Source organism: Microtus oregoni, unplaced genomic scaffold, assembly GCF_018167655.1.
Source record: "Microtus oregoni isolate MIOR12 unplaced genomic scaffold, Mior012 000052F_ref0000163, whole genome shotgun sequence".
Lineage (NCBI taxonomy): Eukaryota > Metazoa > Chordata > Mammalia > Rodentia > Cricetidae > Microtus > Microtus oregoni.
Window position 1 is genome coordinate 8396499 of NW_024543828.1, and position 17290 is coordinate 8413788.

The following is a 17290-nucleotide window of genomic DNA, read 5'->3' on the forward strand; positions in this document are numbered from 1 at the left end:
AATAAATGAAACCTGTGTTTATTTCCGCTGAAGCCATCACCTTACTTTGGAACTCTGAGCTTTCACCATATGAGCAGGATGAAATAAGAAGTATCTGGTTAATGAAAAAAATCAACATTCGAGGTCCAGGGATACAAAATATAGGTGGACTGAGCGTTTAAGAAATTAGACCCCACACTTGAATTTAAATTATCACGTTTAGAAATTATACTAAAAATGTATACAGAGCACTGAGAGATAAAACCTCTAAATTACAGAGATCAATGGCTAACCAGTGTTTACTTGGGAGTCTTGCAGATAAAGACCTTTCTCCAGCCAAACCCATGCTCAAATTTATGCAGCAAGAAGAAAAATAAAAGCCTATCTAGGTGAGTTAGTAGTATTCTGGAAATAAGGCAACACAAAATATATTGAAAGAGAAGTAACTGGATGTGGATGTGCATGCCTAGAAGTCCACCACTTTGAAAGCACAAGCAAGATGTACTGTTTTAAAACTGTCCTATTGCATACACCATAACCAAAGCAACTTATAAAAGAAAACATTTAATTGGGAGCTTGCTTATAGTTTCAGAGAGTTGGTTCATGACCATCAAGGCAGGGAGCATGGCAGCAGGCAGGCTGGATCAGTAGCTTAGAACTTACAGCTAGTCCACAAATAGCAGACAGAGAGCTAACTGGGAATAGAATGGACGTTTGAAATCTCAACCCCCCCGCCACTGACACACCTCCTCTAACAAGGTCACATATCCTAATAGTTCCACCAACTGTGGACCAAGCATTCAAATATATGAGCCTACGGAGACCATTCTCATTCAAACTACCATAGCTATGTGGAAGGAAAAGTAGTCTTAAATGTGTTTAAGATATATTAGCCAAGACAAACTATAAATTGTAAAATATAAACAAATATACTTTTAAGTCATATACAATTTTAGTGTATAATATTCAGTATAGTATATGTATGTGTGTATTCTACTGAAATAAAACTTGACTGATAGACTCAACTCTCTTAAAAGAATTAGTGATGCATTCTTTTATTCATAAAAAGATGAAGAGATGTAATGAAGGAAGAGGACTAAGAGAGCATGAAGGACAGAGGAAGTTTAATATACATAAAATAGAAGTTGTGGAAGAATAACATGAGGTTAAAAAGTAAATAGAAAGGCAACAATTCATGGGTAACTTTCCAAAAATGAAAAAATGATTGAATGTCCCAAGACATATAGGAAAAAAATAAAAACTGTTGTCAAGATATTCTAATATCAACTATATCCTAGTTGTCCTCTCTCTAGTAACTTTTAAATTTTCAAGGAAGAATTGCTCAAGATATAGAATAATATTACACTAAATACTAAATACAAAATAAGGGCCTCAAGGATAGTGGGTATCTGAACTAAGGTGTTGGCTTGACAGTTGCCTGAGACTTGCAGGGAATGTGCATACATGCAACAGATAAACACACATAGACACATACACACACACATCCCAATACTATATTTTCTTTATTCAATCAAATGGGACATTACTGCTTACTTTAAGGATTCTTTTTCAAATCAAATAACAACAGTATTCTGTAAATGAAAGTAGGTAATATCGTAAAGAAGAGAAATGCAATGAATATGGAGATTTTAATGTTTTCAATATTTTTATTTTGTAAGTTATGCTTATTTTTATGTGTTTGGCTGCTTCCCTGCATGTATGTCTATGCACCATGTGCATGCCTTTTTCCAAGGAGGCCAGAAGATGGTGTTCAGTCTCAAGGGACTAGAGCTACAATGAGCTGCCATATGGCTGCTAAGAATGAAACCCAGGTCCTCTGGCAAAACAGTCAATCCTCCTGACTAATGAGCCATTTATCAAGCTCCTCAATGCTTAAATACCAATCAAATCCAAGTTGTCTTTCTGCAATAAGAGTAGTGAATCTTCATAGAGACATCGCCAGACTTAGACAATTATTTTATGACAATTTCAATTTAATCATTAGGTTAAATTTTTATTATAATAAATGATGCTCCTGTGCAAATATCGGTCACCATGGTCAACTGTTTCTTAAGGAAGGCTTAGTTACCGTGGTATACAAGACAGTGTAATTTTATTTTTGATTAGCATGTTTCTAAAGAGATTATTGATACTAAACCGTGTATTGATGACAGTAACAAATTGATAACAAGCATATATTTTTTATTTGCTGATATTCTCTATTATTATTTAAAAGGTTTTTTCATTTTACACACCAATCACAGTTCCGCCTCCTTCCCCTCCTCCTTCTGCCTCCCACCTTCCTCCCCACCCAACCCCCTCCAGTCCTCAGAAAGGATAACTGTTGAGAATATGAACTGAGCTGAGTTCTGTAGAAAAAACAATGGGTTTACAAGAAAGATAAAGAAAATTCACAAATGGACACTAGAATGTCCACATAACAAATCAATTTCCCACAATCCTTAGGCTGCTTCCTGGCCATAATCATAATCAACATTTCAGAGAAGTACACTACTGGAGAAGGTTACACAATAATCTCAGCTTACTGTCATGTGTTTCAATTATAAGAACATAAAAACCCAAAGTTTCTTACGTTGCTTCAGCAGAGAGAAATATGTATGACCTGGAAAACAGAATCCAGACAGTTTGGGAACAGAATTAAAATTACTTAGCTAGGTAGTTTTCTCATTCTCTAAACATCATTTGTCCTGAGCTGTGTTTTCTGAAGCTGAACACATTTTCTGCCCTCTTACCCAGTGTTCACTGTGTATTTTTGGGAGGAGTTTCTTCCCGCAACACACTGGTCATTAAGTATAGTTTTGCTTGTAACTATTAGTATCTATGACGCTCGTGCTTCTTATGTTTGCATTTAATTACTTTTGAACTTCTATTTGGCCTTCACTTGATTGATCCGAACCATTTGTTCACTCTTTCATTTATTTATCCATTCAATATTTACTTATAATTCTTTGCCAAGTACCTAAGGAATGTTAAGATACTAGTATCTATAACCCATATATCCCTGTATGAAAAGAACTGAGAGAATTGGGAGTGCTTTAACTTCTTGTCTCTGCTAAGTGGTGATGGAGATAAAGACTGAGAAATTTCCTTTGGGTCTTATAGTGTTCAAAAGCCCTGGATTACCAGGGACAGATCCATCCTAATATCTAATTATTTCCTGGACTGCTAATCCCCAGAATGACATTAAGCAGTGATTTATAATAACCAAATTTTCATGAAAAAGTGATTTCTACCCTGCCTTCCTCAAGTCATGGGTTTAGGTCTTCTTCTACCAGTAACCTTAGTTACAGGAATAGCTTAGATGAAGATAAATTAGATGGTCTTCTTTTTCTTCAAACCTTCCCACTATTTTTCTATAACTTTTCATTGGATAACCTAGCTCCTTGAGCCAGGAATGAATGTAGTGTTATGAATATTTTATGCCCACCTCAATGGAAGAAGAGTTTATTATGTCATACAAGCCTCCATAGAAGGAAAATCAGTCATCAATTACACTATCTGACTGCAGAAAAGTATACTGGCCTCCTAGAAAATGTAAATCTATACATACTTACACCTAAGGCTCATTCCCTATGGTCTCTTTGGATGATCAAGGAGGAATCTGCATCTCAGCAATCTGCTATTTATCTTCATATTCTCTTGATTAAATGGCCAAGCAGGTAACTAGAGGCCTTGAACTTTCAGCTTTTCAGCTTGCATGGTTAATTAAATGGCAAGGTGCTGGATTCATAGCTATGATTAATACCATCAGGGTTTTTATGGCCTTAGTGTTCATAAATTGTGACTGAACAATGAAATTTTATGAGGGTTATAGGATTTTTCTTTTTTAAGGATCAGAATTAATCAGTGTTTTCTCAATTGATTTTAAGTATAAATCAGAGGTGGCTTGAATAAATTCTATGGCTTAAGTATTAAGAGAACACTCTCAGAGAAAGGATATAATGAAAACCAAGCCAACTTCCCAGTGCGGTGCAGGCAGAGGGTCCTATGACTTTTCATTCTGCATGCAAATAAAGACAGCCAATTGATTTCTTTAAAAATTCGTTCTGGATTCTTTTGTGCCTGAAGTAGAAGTCGTCCAAGTGATATGAGTAGGAGAGACTCTTTGGTAGCTAGTAAATTGTCAAGTCATGTTATAGAATATAATTGTCACTTTTTTGTACCTAGATTTCCAGCATGACATTGATAATATCTTCTTAAATTGTGTTTTTTTTCCTGCTTAGTGTTAAGTGGCAAGAACCTATGCTAAAGGCTCTTCTCCACTTCTTACCTGTATTTCTATCCAGTTGGTTTGGGGGGAGGCTTTTTGACAAAATTAGACAGAACATACAATGTGTTTCTTGCCGTTGTGTCTTCTAACTACCACCCATACCTTATTTGATGAATGAGGCGATCCCAGTTTTGCTTGACCCTAATACACTTAAATCTGACCCCCTTCCCTCTTGTAGAGCTCATTAGCAGTTCTTGACCTGTAGCTGACTAAGCAGTGGTTTGGATGAACTGTTAAGGGAGGGAGAGAGGAAAAGAGGGCGAGCACGAGAGGGAGAGGGAACTGGCAAGTGGCTGTCATCGTGTTTATCTTTACAAAGGAAGGGTGTTTGAAATCTCTCATTTTCAGAGTTGAAGAAAGACAGCCAATTCCTTCCTGCTCAAAAGGTTCTGAGACTGTTCCTGATTAGGCTGTCTCAACTCTCCCGTTTTTGTTCATCACAGTCACATCTGTTTGGGTTTCTGTCTGTTTCCTGGAGAAGCCTCTGGAGAGCAGGTCCCCGCAGCTTCTTACCGCTCATCCGAGGCCTGCCAAAAACACTGGCAGAGAACAATCAGTGTTCTACGCTCTGATAACTCCCATAAATTTTGAAAAACAGTACCACAAACCTGCTTCTCAAATAAACTTACAGAGAGAGGAACCAAAGGGCTTAAAACATTTTCTTTGGAATTCCAATGATACTTTATATTTTGGTAAGGTAAAGAAGGGAAGGGAAAAAAGATGAGGCAGTTGGAGGAGCAGCGGTATACACAGACTCGCAGACCTAAAAAGCCTTTTAAGGAGCAGCTCACCCAGGCATTTTCCAACATTCTGTTTTTAGTAGCTGAATTTTTATGTTTATTTTTAAAAGAAATCACACAATGAGCCACCGTGCACAGAATAGATGAAAAGTAGTAGTGCTATGTTTAAAACATTGTCAAGGGAACTCATTTTATGATCATGTACTTTGAGGGAGCTGAAGAATACAACTTGAAAGTGACTGATGCTGAGTATACTCCTCACCATGAGAAGAACAGCACAGCCACCAAAGGCACATGGCCAGATAGTCTCCTGACTAGCAGGGTGCAGAAAAGAATTTTGTGGGGTTGGAAACGGAGAAAAGTGCTAAGAACACATTTGTCTGTACATGGTCAAGGAGTGAGCTTGGTGGCTGCAACAGGGAATAGGAGACTGGTTGGGGAACAAAGGAAAGTAGACCCACATAGCCTAGAAGAGTTCAAACTTTGAATCTGGAGGGAATCCAAGAATCCCAGAGGAGAGCTGCTGCGGATAAAGCAAGTCAGGAGAAAGGGTGGTTCAGAAGGCAGGTGTCAAAAGAGAGTTCTTGTTCTGCCTCCCACTCAAATGCCATCTACGATGGCAGTGGAGAGCAAAGAAAAGACAAATGGACTTTTCTAGGACGGGCTGCAATTCTGTCTTTCATTTTACCCTTCTGAGATGGATAGGACTTTTGTAAAATTCCTCTTTGAGAATTTGAAGCTGATATTAATGCTCTTCTTTGAGTTATTAAGCACCCGGGAAATAGAAATGCATGTTAAGAGAGCATAAAGAAAGCCTGCTGTATTTATAGTTAATTGGATAATATGAGTTAGGCGGACCCAGTTTTTATGTGTATATGCACATGTGCACATGCACACAGTGCGTGTGCATGTGTGTGTGTGTGTGTGCGTGCTTGTCTGTGTGTCTACCACATGTTGGTGATGGTTCCCATAGAGAAAAGAAGACTGGGTGAGACCTCCATGAGCAGTTTGGCATGAGTACCTGGAACCAAACTTGAGTCCTATGCAATAACAGTAAATACTATTACCCACTAAGCCAACTGTCCATCTCCAAGGCTATTTATATTTTTCTTTATGTTCCAAATTGAACCGACCATCCAGTCACAGACATCTTAGTGGAAGAGAGAGGGGATTGCATATGGTCAGGAGGAAGACAGAATACAGAAAATTAGAGACACCCTATTCCAGTCTTATCACCAACACATCAGATATTTTCCTGTGGAAATGAAAGAATGAGGTAGAGGATATAAAGAAGTAGAAGTAACTTTTGGGAGCCGACAAGAAATATGTCTTATTCATTCATACTCCTCTTGTGTAGGAATTAGCAAGATTAAGCGGGGGGGGGGGAGTTGTTCAATGCATTAAGTAGCAGTTAGGTGGGAGAAAAGATTTCTGTTGTGCCGCTGCACAGTAGGACGACTATACACAATAATGTGCTATATATTTCAGAAAGCTAGAAGAAACAATTTTGCATATCTTGACTTGATTTAAACATTCCACAGTGCATATATGTATTAAAACATTGTGATACTGCAGTAATGGTTTTAATTTTTATATTTTATGCAATGGTTAAAAATAAAGTTTATAAGCTAGGTGGTGGTGGTACACACTTTTATCCCAGCACTCAGGGGGCAGAGGCAGGTGTATCTCTGAGCTCAAAACTTGCCTGGTCTACAGAATGAGTTCCAAAACTGTTGTGGCTACACCGAGAAACCCTGTGTCAGAAAACCAACCAACCAACCAACCAACCAACCAATAATTAAATAAAATTTATAGAAATAGTTGAGAAGAAAATGATTGGGGCAGAAAAAGCATTTGCACATACCTATGGGCTCAACTTGTCAGCTTTGGCCTAGTGGATCCGAGTACGCATGTCCTAGAGTTCAACTATCAATCAAAAAATGAAGTTGGTGGTAGATAGGGACTAGAAAGGAAGCAGATGATGTTTGCATGTTTGTGCTCACTCCTTTATAACAATAATTGTGCCTCCTGGTTATATATGCTGAAGTCTACCATGGGGTCTGTTTACTGCCAATATCCAGCATAGACCGGCCAATAAATCTACAGGCACTCTGAAGATATTTTGTGGATATTTGAGCAAATGGTAATAATTTTCCTGGAGAAATGAGGGGGGGAAGGAGTGTAGGAAAGCTTTTCTCATTTCCCTGTAATATCCTTCAATTCTTTCCATTTTAACATTTCCTAATTCTATCACTTTCCTAAATAAGAACTTTGTCCTTGTTTAGCCTTTTTATACACTGGAAAAAGGATCCCCAAAGAGATAGAAGTTGCAAAACAGGGGTCCTTGGATATGGTACTAGAGAGAGTCCATCCCAAATCCCAACTATCTCAACCTTGTCAAGGTTTCTTCTGATCTAGATTTGGTGAAATTATTCCCCTTCATAGTTCCTGAAATTAAGCCAGTACCTCTTTTTGAGCTGAGACCCCTTTCTTTCCTCTTGGAATCAATACCAACCAGGCACTCATCAATTATTTTCAATGAAGTTTTACTTACTGTAGACTATTCATGGGGTTTGAGTCAGGAAATGGGATTATAGTAAACAAGAGAAGTACCAATTGTGGAGGCATTTCAGGCACAATGGTGCAAAACAGGGTTTCTTCCCACCTGTGAGTTAGTCTCATGTGTCCTTTCCTTTCTTGGAGCCTTGGGTACAAGCTGAGCATTGGTTTTGCGGTAAAGTAAATTCTGAAAAGATATAGGAAGGTCTAGTGCCAAAAGTGCAAAGCAGCCCTCCTATTAGGAGCTTTCTATTTATTCTCAGAGATCAAGTAAAATAATAAGATAACAATGTCTGAAGGTATAGAGGTGGATAGACTATTAGTTTTGTTCCTGCATTTCCAAGGATTAAGGAAAGAATTTGTGAATACGAATACAGCCAGCAAAAGGCAAAGTTAATTCCAGATTTGGGGGTGGGGGATAGATGAACCTTTTTGGTTTTGAGGCTCAGTTAAGAGAAGAAATCAGGACACAGAAGATAAAACGGAGCTTTCTTTTTCCAGTACTGCCTATATGGTACATGTCCAGGCTCGCTGCGTGTCTCGCAAATGGCCAGATGAGGGGGCAACGAGGAAAACCGGGTTTTGAAGAGCACACATTGGCATGGAATGAAAAGTCAGCAAAAACCACTGGGTGGCAGCGTGGTGTGCGGGAGCAGCTCTGCAGTGCCTGCGGCTGCCACAGTGGTGGGGGCTGAACCCCTCTGGGAGCCCTGGCCTCTCCCGAAGGGCTACAAGTGTCGCCATGCAAAATACCTCCGCAGGTCTCTGTTTGGATGCGGGCTATACCTGAGCCAGGTGCAGAAGTTTGGCCAACTTCCCGAAGCTCAGGCTAACTCTGAGATCTGCACTCAAGTTACACTCCTGTCCCTCTTCTCCCAACCCCAAAACCCAGTAAAGCTCTGCTCCTGCAAATCAACTATCTCATATTTCAGTACTTCCTCCATCACTCTTTCTCCCTGAGATTCTTTTAGGGAAAAGAGGGGTTTGGGCACTGGGGCAGTGTCTAGATCCCCTACAGGTGTTAGTGGGAACTGGGACTCTGCACCTGGGGGGTGGAGGGTGGGGCGTTTGGGGGAGGCAGGCGGGCAGGAGCCAGTAGCTGGGTTCCAGGAGGGAGGGGCCGCCGAGGCAGGGAGGGGGCCGCCGCCAGGCTGTCGCGCTCTTCTGGAGGGTGCCTGCAGCGACTGAATTCCTGTGCTGCGACTGTGCCGCGCCCAGAGCAGCAGCCACAGCGACGATGCCAGGCCATTACCTGTTTGATCCCTGCGGGAAAGCTGGCACGGGCCAACTTTTGCCAATCCTTGGGCCGAGAAGTTGCAAGGACTAGTGGAAGCGCTGGAGGGGCCAGGGCAAGGGCGCGCTCCCCCGTGCACTGCCTCCTCCCTCCTCTCGCCAGCCACCCGCGCCCGCGCGGCCTCTCTCCCGCCCGCGCGCTCTCCCTCCGCCCGCCTCCCTCCTCCAGCCCCCTCCACGCGGCATAGGGCTGGGGGTGCTGCGAAACTCCGACCCGAACGCTTGGACTTGCACAGTGTCCTCAGGGCTCAGTGGCCAAGCGCACGCAGTCACAAGCGCAGCTCTCTGCCTCCTCCTGCCAGTCTCGCCTGCGATCCCGGCCCGGGGCTGTGGCGTCGGTTCGGACCCAGGCAGCCAGAGCCCGCGCGGGAGCCGGACCACCGTCAGAGGAGCTCGGACGGCATGCTGAGCCCCCTCCTCGACTAAAGCCTGAGTGCCTAGAAGCCCGGGCCAAGCAAGTGCAGGCTAAGGAGACCCAGGAGGCGAAGGCGCGAGCCGGCAGCAGCGCAGCAGCGGAGGAGCAAGAGGAGGCAAAGGCAGAGAGGGGCCCCCAAAGAAGTGGTGGTGGTGGGCGTCGTGGCCATGGCGGCGGCTATCGCCAGCTCGCTCATCCGGCAAAAGAGACAAGCCCGTGAGCGCGAGAAATCCAACGCCTGCAAGTGTGTCAGCAGCCCCAGCAAAGGCAAGACCAGCTGCGACAAAAACAAGTTAAATGTCTTTTCCCGGGTCAAACTCTTTGGCTCCAAGAAGAGGCGCAGAAGGAGACCAGGTCGGAAGGGGCTTTCGCCTTTCTCTTTTCCCCTCTCTTACTTTACGACTGTGGAGGGGGTTGGGGGTAGCATGGCAGCGTAGGTGAGTTGGGAGCCCAGCTTGTGCAAAGAGGCCCCCTAGCTGGTGTGCGTGCGTGAGGAGGAGATTGCTTTTTTGCCTCCTTAACAGTTAACAGGCTTGCTGCATTGCAACTGCCCTGGGACAGGCACAGAGCCCAGGAGCATAGCTTGCCCTGGAGGGGCGCCCTCAGCTTCAGACATGTCACATGCGTGCATGAGTGTGCATGCCCCTGGGCTCAGGGAAGGCATAACTCAGACAAGCTGTCCTGTGGTATGGAAATTACAAGAGAGTGGCATTGCCCACCCCTCCTGGAAAACGCAGGGAATCCCTCCCTGTCTGGCTTTCACCTCTGCCTCCCAGACCCTTCCCCTTTTCATACCACCCCCAAGGGACATGAGTTTTCCACTGTTTAGGCATTTCATTTCTTTTCGGGACAAACTTGACTTGTGGGGGAGCTTTGAAACGTTTGCTGGGGGATGGGACGAGGGGAGAAATATTTCTAGGACCTTGCTCCAAAGATCTTAGTAATCTGGTCAGACTACTAAAACTGATTACTTGACATTAAATGCAAGAGGAAAGAAGGGACTTAAATCATCTCTAGGTTGCGGGTCCTTTTTAATGATTTCAGTGCAAAGAGTGGCAAGACATTCCCAAGTTAGGAGAAATTCAGAGCCTTAGGTGTCTGTCAGGTTGCGTCAAGGTAGACCTTCAGCGGGAGCACGCAGCTTATTTCTCATTCTTAACCAAAGGAATTGTTCGCACCATTTTCTTATCTTTTACTTGACAAGTATTACAGCAATGCAGACCTACTCATAGATCAGTTATTTCTCTGTGTGCTCTACTCACCCTGGAAGGGAAAAGCAGGCATACGTCTTCAGTTTACACGAAGTTTGTAATGCATTAGCTGTCAAACAGGCTTGTTTTAAAAAGACGTAAGCAGTCAAAATGGGTGCTTATGTGACTCCAATAAATATTATTTCAGCGCAGGTGTCTGTATTCAATAAAAGCAAATTGTGGATATCATGGCTGTTACAAATAAATTAAGTGCTTGATTAATCTACAGTGATTCATAATTGAAGATCATTTTAATCAAGAACCTATGTTTCGGGTAATCATGTTTTGATATTAAATTTGAAAATAAGTATAATTTAATTTTCCTTTCTCCTTATCAACAGAAACTGTTCTTTTCACGTCCATTTTCCATAAGCAAAAACCGATCTGATAGGGATGGCAATGGCTGTTTCTTCTGCCCCCTTCTCATTGTCTTGTATTGGAAGCCTCAGTTTTATAGATACAGGTCCTTTGATGAGATTCTAGGTTAGATACATAACCTTCTTAGAGTGGTGGGGATTATTTATACAAATTGTGCTGATTTTTTAAGGAAATCTTTGCTGGTAGGTTTTGGCACCTGGTTGGTAGGTTACTCTAAATTATTTTTCTATGTATTTTCTTCCTTATGGAAAGTAACACATCATTAAGATGATAGACGGTGCCGTTTACCAACCCATTCAGAGTGTCTAATGAGGTGGGTAGGACTAAGCCGAAGGACCAGCTATCGCAAATAATGGGCTTTGTCCAAAGCTCTAGTGCATGGCCAGTGTTTTGAAATAGAAACAAAATGTTTCTTCAGATACTATAAGGTTTATTCTGAAACTTTTTATTTGTTTGCTTCTTTTTTTTTTCTTCCAGAGGACTCTTTGAAAATATAGTTTGATTTTTTTCCCACTAAAACTTGTAGACGAACTTAGAATTTTGAACCTGAGTCTCATGAATTGACCTAAACCATTGTTCTCTTTGCAGAACCTCAGCTTAAGGGTATCGTTACCAAACTATACAGCCGCCAAGGCTACCACTTGCAGCTGCAGGCAGATGGCACCATCGATGGCACCAAAGACGAGGACAGCACTTACAGTAAGTGTCTGCTCGATAAAGAGCATGTTGTTGACACTAGGTTCTTTTTATTTAGTTTTTCATCCAAACAAACCTTGCTAAATCCTTAGGTGAATGCAAAATCTGGTCATGTGATATAACCCTGTTTACACAGGCTCCCCTACAGGAAGCTGAACACAGACACGTCTAAAATAAAAAGTAGAGCAAATAATGTTGACACCATCTGAAGGTTGATCCAAATGTCATCTCCATGGTAATCTCGATAGATTTATGGCTGTCCTTTGGATTTTATTACTTTTTCCCCCAGAAAAATTTCTCACCCACACAACAATCCTGAAATATCATGATATCTCCACTCTTAAAAATGAGTCTCATCCCAAGAGGCAGAAGTGGTTTCACACCATGGTATTTTCTTGTTACAAGCTTTTGCTCCTGCCCTCCCCTTGTCACATATACCAGTAACTCTAAGGCTAATTGATACTTTAACACTGAGTTACTTACACGGATCTGCAAGGGGATTTCTCTTAGACTAACCTGGAGACTGTAATGCTGAATCGAGAAGGAAAGGCATCAAATGGGAGTTTTATTTCTAATTACCAAAACCCAGTGATCTGAAGGGATTTGTTACGTAACCTTTGCCTAAAATATTTATTTAGAGTAATTAAAATAAAGACACAAAGAATGCCCCCTTCAATATTAATTGCGGTCTTCTTGCAATTTACCGATGTCTGCAGACTTACTCATTTGTTTCTGAGACCTAAAGTTCCTGGTTCTCATAATTCATTCTTTGTTTTCTAAAATTTGGATTCGTTTCTCTCAGATTTGTTAATTCCTAGAAATATTCCCATTGTTGGCTGAGAAAACAGCTGAGAAAAGTAGGTCTGGCTGCTAAGGAGTTCTCTGTAGTTCGTTCTTTTGGAACTGCATTACTGAAGACAGTAAAGCCATGGATAAGTGTCCCAGTATTAAGGATTAAAGAATTTCACACCTTTAAAGAATGCTTCCTGGACTGGGGGTTGAAATTTTACCTCAATAGAAAGTTACCTTCAATTACCCTTGAAGAAACATCTCTTGGCTCCTAGGATGAGGCCCTGTATACTGAAAGGCTCTTCAGTATTGTGCCAAATGCTCTGTTACAGTGATGACATTAAAGTTTTATAACAAATCCTAGTTACTCCTTCATGCATACTATTCTATTTAAAACAACTACCCAAATGAAGCAGAGCACTTTCCTGCCATCAAGTAACACACATTAATACATAGTGATCCGTAATACAATTTCCACCAAATTATGTATACAGATTGATGTTTGGGAAAGGAATTAAGGTTTGCATGCTACTCTATTCTATAGTGTCTCAAGAAAATAAACATTGTTAAAGGGAAGTTTGTGATGAGCTCCGAGTCAGGATTGCTCTCACATGCTTTAAATATCCAGGTTCAAATCGAGGAGAAATATTTGTTTCCAGTGTTTATGCAGTTACTCAAAAGGAACAGTTTTATTTTGTTTTGTTTTAAATAGATGATTCAGTGTGCTGTGTCTTAGTGATATGTCAAACTCATAAAGATCATGCTGTACATATTCATTTTAGGAAATAAACAGTGCACGCATGCATGCGCGCGCGCACACACATACACAAAGAGATCCATTTCTTATTATGGATCTTTATATTGTATATTAGGTTATTCTCCTCCATTCCTACAATTCCATTGTTTCTTTGGTTGCCTTAAAACTCTGTCTGACATGCCATTTCTAAATACTAATGGCATTTGAAGACCTTTAAAGAACGTAGCCAGATAACAAGAATCCATGTCTACTCTGATTAAAACATATAGCCTTAAGTCAATCAAAGGAAAGTATTACCCTAATATGCACCCTGCAAATGGAAAGTATCCCAAAAGTAAAAGCAAGCTTGTCTACTCTGGGTTGAAGAGCAACCAGAAGTCTAGGGAACTAACTTCACTTCCCTGTTGCTATTATGCCATATAAGCCATCATAAAACACAGATGCCTGTGGATTATACTGGTCTATCAAATTGCAAGTGTGGCCATTAAGATTGATACTCACCCAAAACCAAACAATTTTTTGATATTAAGTTAAAGTAATTATTTAAATGAATGGAACTACGATACATGTGTTTTTCTACCTGTGACTCATTGTAACAGTATTTCCTTAGCATGTATTCCCAGTATTATGTTTATATTTTTCTTTTTATCATAGTTTTTCATATAGTTCAACTTAATTGATTTTATGTTATTTTAGCTTTGATATGGTAAACAAGATCATATGATAAAGCAAATAATTTCATGCTTTATGCATGTCTATTTCTAAAACCGAGTTTGATACTATGTATTTAAGGTTATCTTATGTAAATTTATTATAATGGTAAATGTCAATCCAATGAAATCTCGTCATGGGCAAGTAAGACATTATAAATTATGTATTTTTTCTTGAAAAGCAAAGATGATAGACATTTCATGAAGGCAGTTTTATTATCAGCCTTGGGTATAAAGAATGGATTTTTAAAAGATAGCTCCCCCCTTTTCTTCAAAACTACAATGGTTTTGCCACTTCAGTGTATCATGGTTCTCCAAGTACATTAAAATAATACCTTTGTTAATTATTAGTCTCTTAGAGAAATTGACCTTACCTTGAGCACTGTGAAGCAGGGCTTCAGTATAGAGGTCAGTGGAGAGCTCAACTGTGAATGCCAAGGAGGGAGCATAGCCTTGAGAAAGTGACCCCTTTAAGGTATAAGTTTTTGTTTTTTTTTTATTTATTTTTTATTTTTTTTAAGTTTTTGTTTTTATATAGGAACACTAGCAAACAAATAAGAAGCAGCATGGAGGTTATTAATGAGAATTTTTTTAAATGCACAAAATGAATGAATGAGTGAATGAATGAATAAATAAATAATATAAATAAATAATGCCACTACATTTCCCCTTTTTGTCTAAAATAAAAAAGAAGGCTATAACTAATATAAGGAAAACTATGTATAATAAGTACAATGACTATATACTATATACAGGCAATAAATATGTTGACAATGTCTAGTCCATTTGCATTTGACAAATTCAGAGAATTTACTCCTTATCTATCCAATCTTGGTGAATCCAAAGTCATAACTTTCATTACCTTCCAAAACTATCTTTTGATATCTCAGCCTTATATACTTTACATTTCTTTAGTGCTTTTCTTCTCTGAGTCTCATAAATAAGGGAGACTATAACTATCTAGTCTTCAACTTCCTCAGAGACCTGAGAAGGAAATAACATTAGCTGAGTAAACAGGAAGTGCAAGCAAGCGAATTAAAAAATATGTGAGAAATGACAGAAACAGCTGGCTACTTGGACAGTCACCCAAAGACCCTCTGCAACGTTGGAGCATCTGCCTTTGTCCTATAGGTCTAGCATATATATATATATATATATAAGTAAGAAAGTAAGTAAGTAGGTAAATAAAATGGGCAGGAACGGTAGTGCACATATTAATTCCAGTACTTGGTAAGCAGAGGCAGGCAGATCTCTGTGAGTTTGAGGCCAGCCTGTTCTACAAAGTGAAGTCCTGGGCAGTCAGGGCTCCACTGAGAAACCCTGGCTCAAAAAGCCAAACCAAACAAAGAAAAACAAACAAACAGATCTCTTAAAATCAAGCTAAAAGAGAATAAAAGATTTTAGGTATTTAATTGAATATGTTTTAGAAACACAAATGAAATCTATTACTTATAATATTGAGAAATTTTTCAGCTTGATCAAAATATTCTTTTTCTTTTGTTACTGTTGTCTAGCTCTATTAACTGTGAGTATAGTTTTCTGGCAAAAAGTAGCAAGCCATAACAAATGCAGTGCACATGACTCAAAGGTGTATTGTAGAGGAAGTTTTGGGTTACTATTGAGATTATTCATGACAAAATCCATTGCTCCTAAAATTGGTGTTACCCTAGGTTTCATTTATCATTGTTTACGTTCTGAAGTCTAGCCTCTGACTAAAATAAGCCTGAATTTAAATTCTTCTTGCCATATCTTAAGTCCATAAAGAATTACTCCAAGTTTAGAGAAGACAGTGCAAAGCTATGAGTGGTAGTGCATGCCTGCAATCCTAATACTAAGGAGGCTGAGGCAGGAGAATTGCTCACAGGTCCTGATCAGTCTGCATTGCATAGCAAGCATCAGAACTGCTAGAGGAAGCAAGATTCTGTCTTAGAAACAGGAAAGAGAGCAAGAGCACAGTGATTCTATCCAAGCATACTTCTGGTTTAGCTTTTTGCATTTTAATCTGGGAAGACTGCCTCTTTGGAAAAATTCAAAGACAACTCAGTGTGTACTTCACCTTGAATATCTAAAGAAAATATTGGACTGGTATGTGATATATATGATCAACTACTTCACATTTTTCTACTCTCTTCAGTTTTGGCATACATCTATCTGTCTGTCTCTGTTTCTAACTTAATAAATACTTAGATTACATAATGAATGGCTTCCTACAAATGCAATGCCATTATTCAGGAATAGGTAATATAGATTGATGTTCTTTGCTGCTCTTTCTCCTTTAACTGTCTACTGTTTGAAATTTAAACATTTCATCTCACACTAAAACACAAAGATAAGAGCAATGAAAAGCAACACAAAACTCAAGCCATTATCAATCTCTTCATTCTCTACCTCCCTCCATGCTCATCCCTGACATGAAAAGCTATAGTCATAAAACTAATAATGTTCAGAATGTTGGTTTATAAATAAAGATTCTAGAAATCATTTTCAATTTCATTTACATTTTTCTCTCTTATATGTTACTATCACCCAATTAGGTTTCAGGCACGTTTTTATATTGACTTTAAACAAACTCATACGGAGCTTTTTGTTTAGTTTATCATAGGCTTGAGATTTTTTTAAGTATGAAGTCTTATATAACATGATTGTCAACTATTATTATATCCCCCAGACACATGGTCATGTTTTCATGATGCAGTTTGGTATCAGTCTACAAATGTGCTGTGAGTACCTGCTGTTAGCAGGGTATCCTCAACAAAAAGAAACATGACTTATATATGATATGCTCAAAGATCTGAGGCTCATTTTCTGTATATTACATTGTCAATTATAGCACATGATCCTGACTTTCAAACTGTGCAATTAGTTTTCTTTCCTTCACATAACAGAAGGGCGCAGCTTTTTATATGGTGAGTATTGAATGAAGTGCCATCAGTGGCATGTGGTAGAAACACTTGTATTTTGAACTGTACAATATGTCCTAGCTCCTCTTTTATAGCACCCAAATTTTAAGGGAAAGATGTATTGTAGGCTTCACAAGGAATATTTTGTTCCTTATTAATATTTTTACCCATATTACCCTATCTAGTGCAACAGAGTGCTCAAAGATAAGTGATTCTAGAAAAAAAATCTTTTATATGGGAGTGACACCTTCAAATTATTGTTCATGGAAGTAACAGGCCAGTTTATCATCCCCAACAAACTTATGAAACAGGGCAAAAATCATCAACATTGGTTTGTGGCTCTCAGGAGCAAGGTGCACAGGCTATTTTCAAAAGATGTGTGTGGCAAACTCTATGTTTTAAAAATGTACTGTTTTATTTTTGTTCGTGGTGTGGGAGGGCGGAGACAGCTGGCAGTGGGAGAACACCCACTGGTTGTCTCCAGTGAGTGGTGTGTGCTTGTGAGGAGCCCTTGGGTGTAAGTTTGATGCTGT

At 39.8% G+C, this 17290-nt stretch overlaps 1 protein-coding gene across 2 annotated transcripts in view; it reads left to right on the plus strand.

Moving 5' to 3' along the window:
• Positions 1-17290, plus strand: part of LOC121437524 (fibroblast growth factor 13) — a 509730-nt gene that overhangs the window by 408636 nt on the left and 83804 nt on the right. Inside the window, exons 1-2 of one of the 2 annotated variants that reach the window (XM_041637390.1) lie at positions 9370-9631; positions 11494-11604. In XM_041637390.1, coding sequence (XP_041493324.1) covers positions 9445-9631; positions 11494-11604 — 298 coding nt within the window. In that variant the 5' untranslated portion in view covers positions 9370-9444. Of the gene's footprint in view, positions 1-9369; positions 9632-11493; positions 11605-17290 lie in introns of those variants that run through there. The other variant, XM_041637389.1, reaches the window with a different exon arrangement.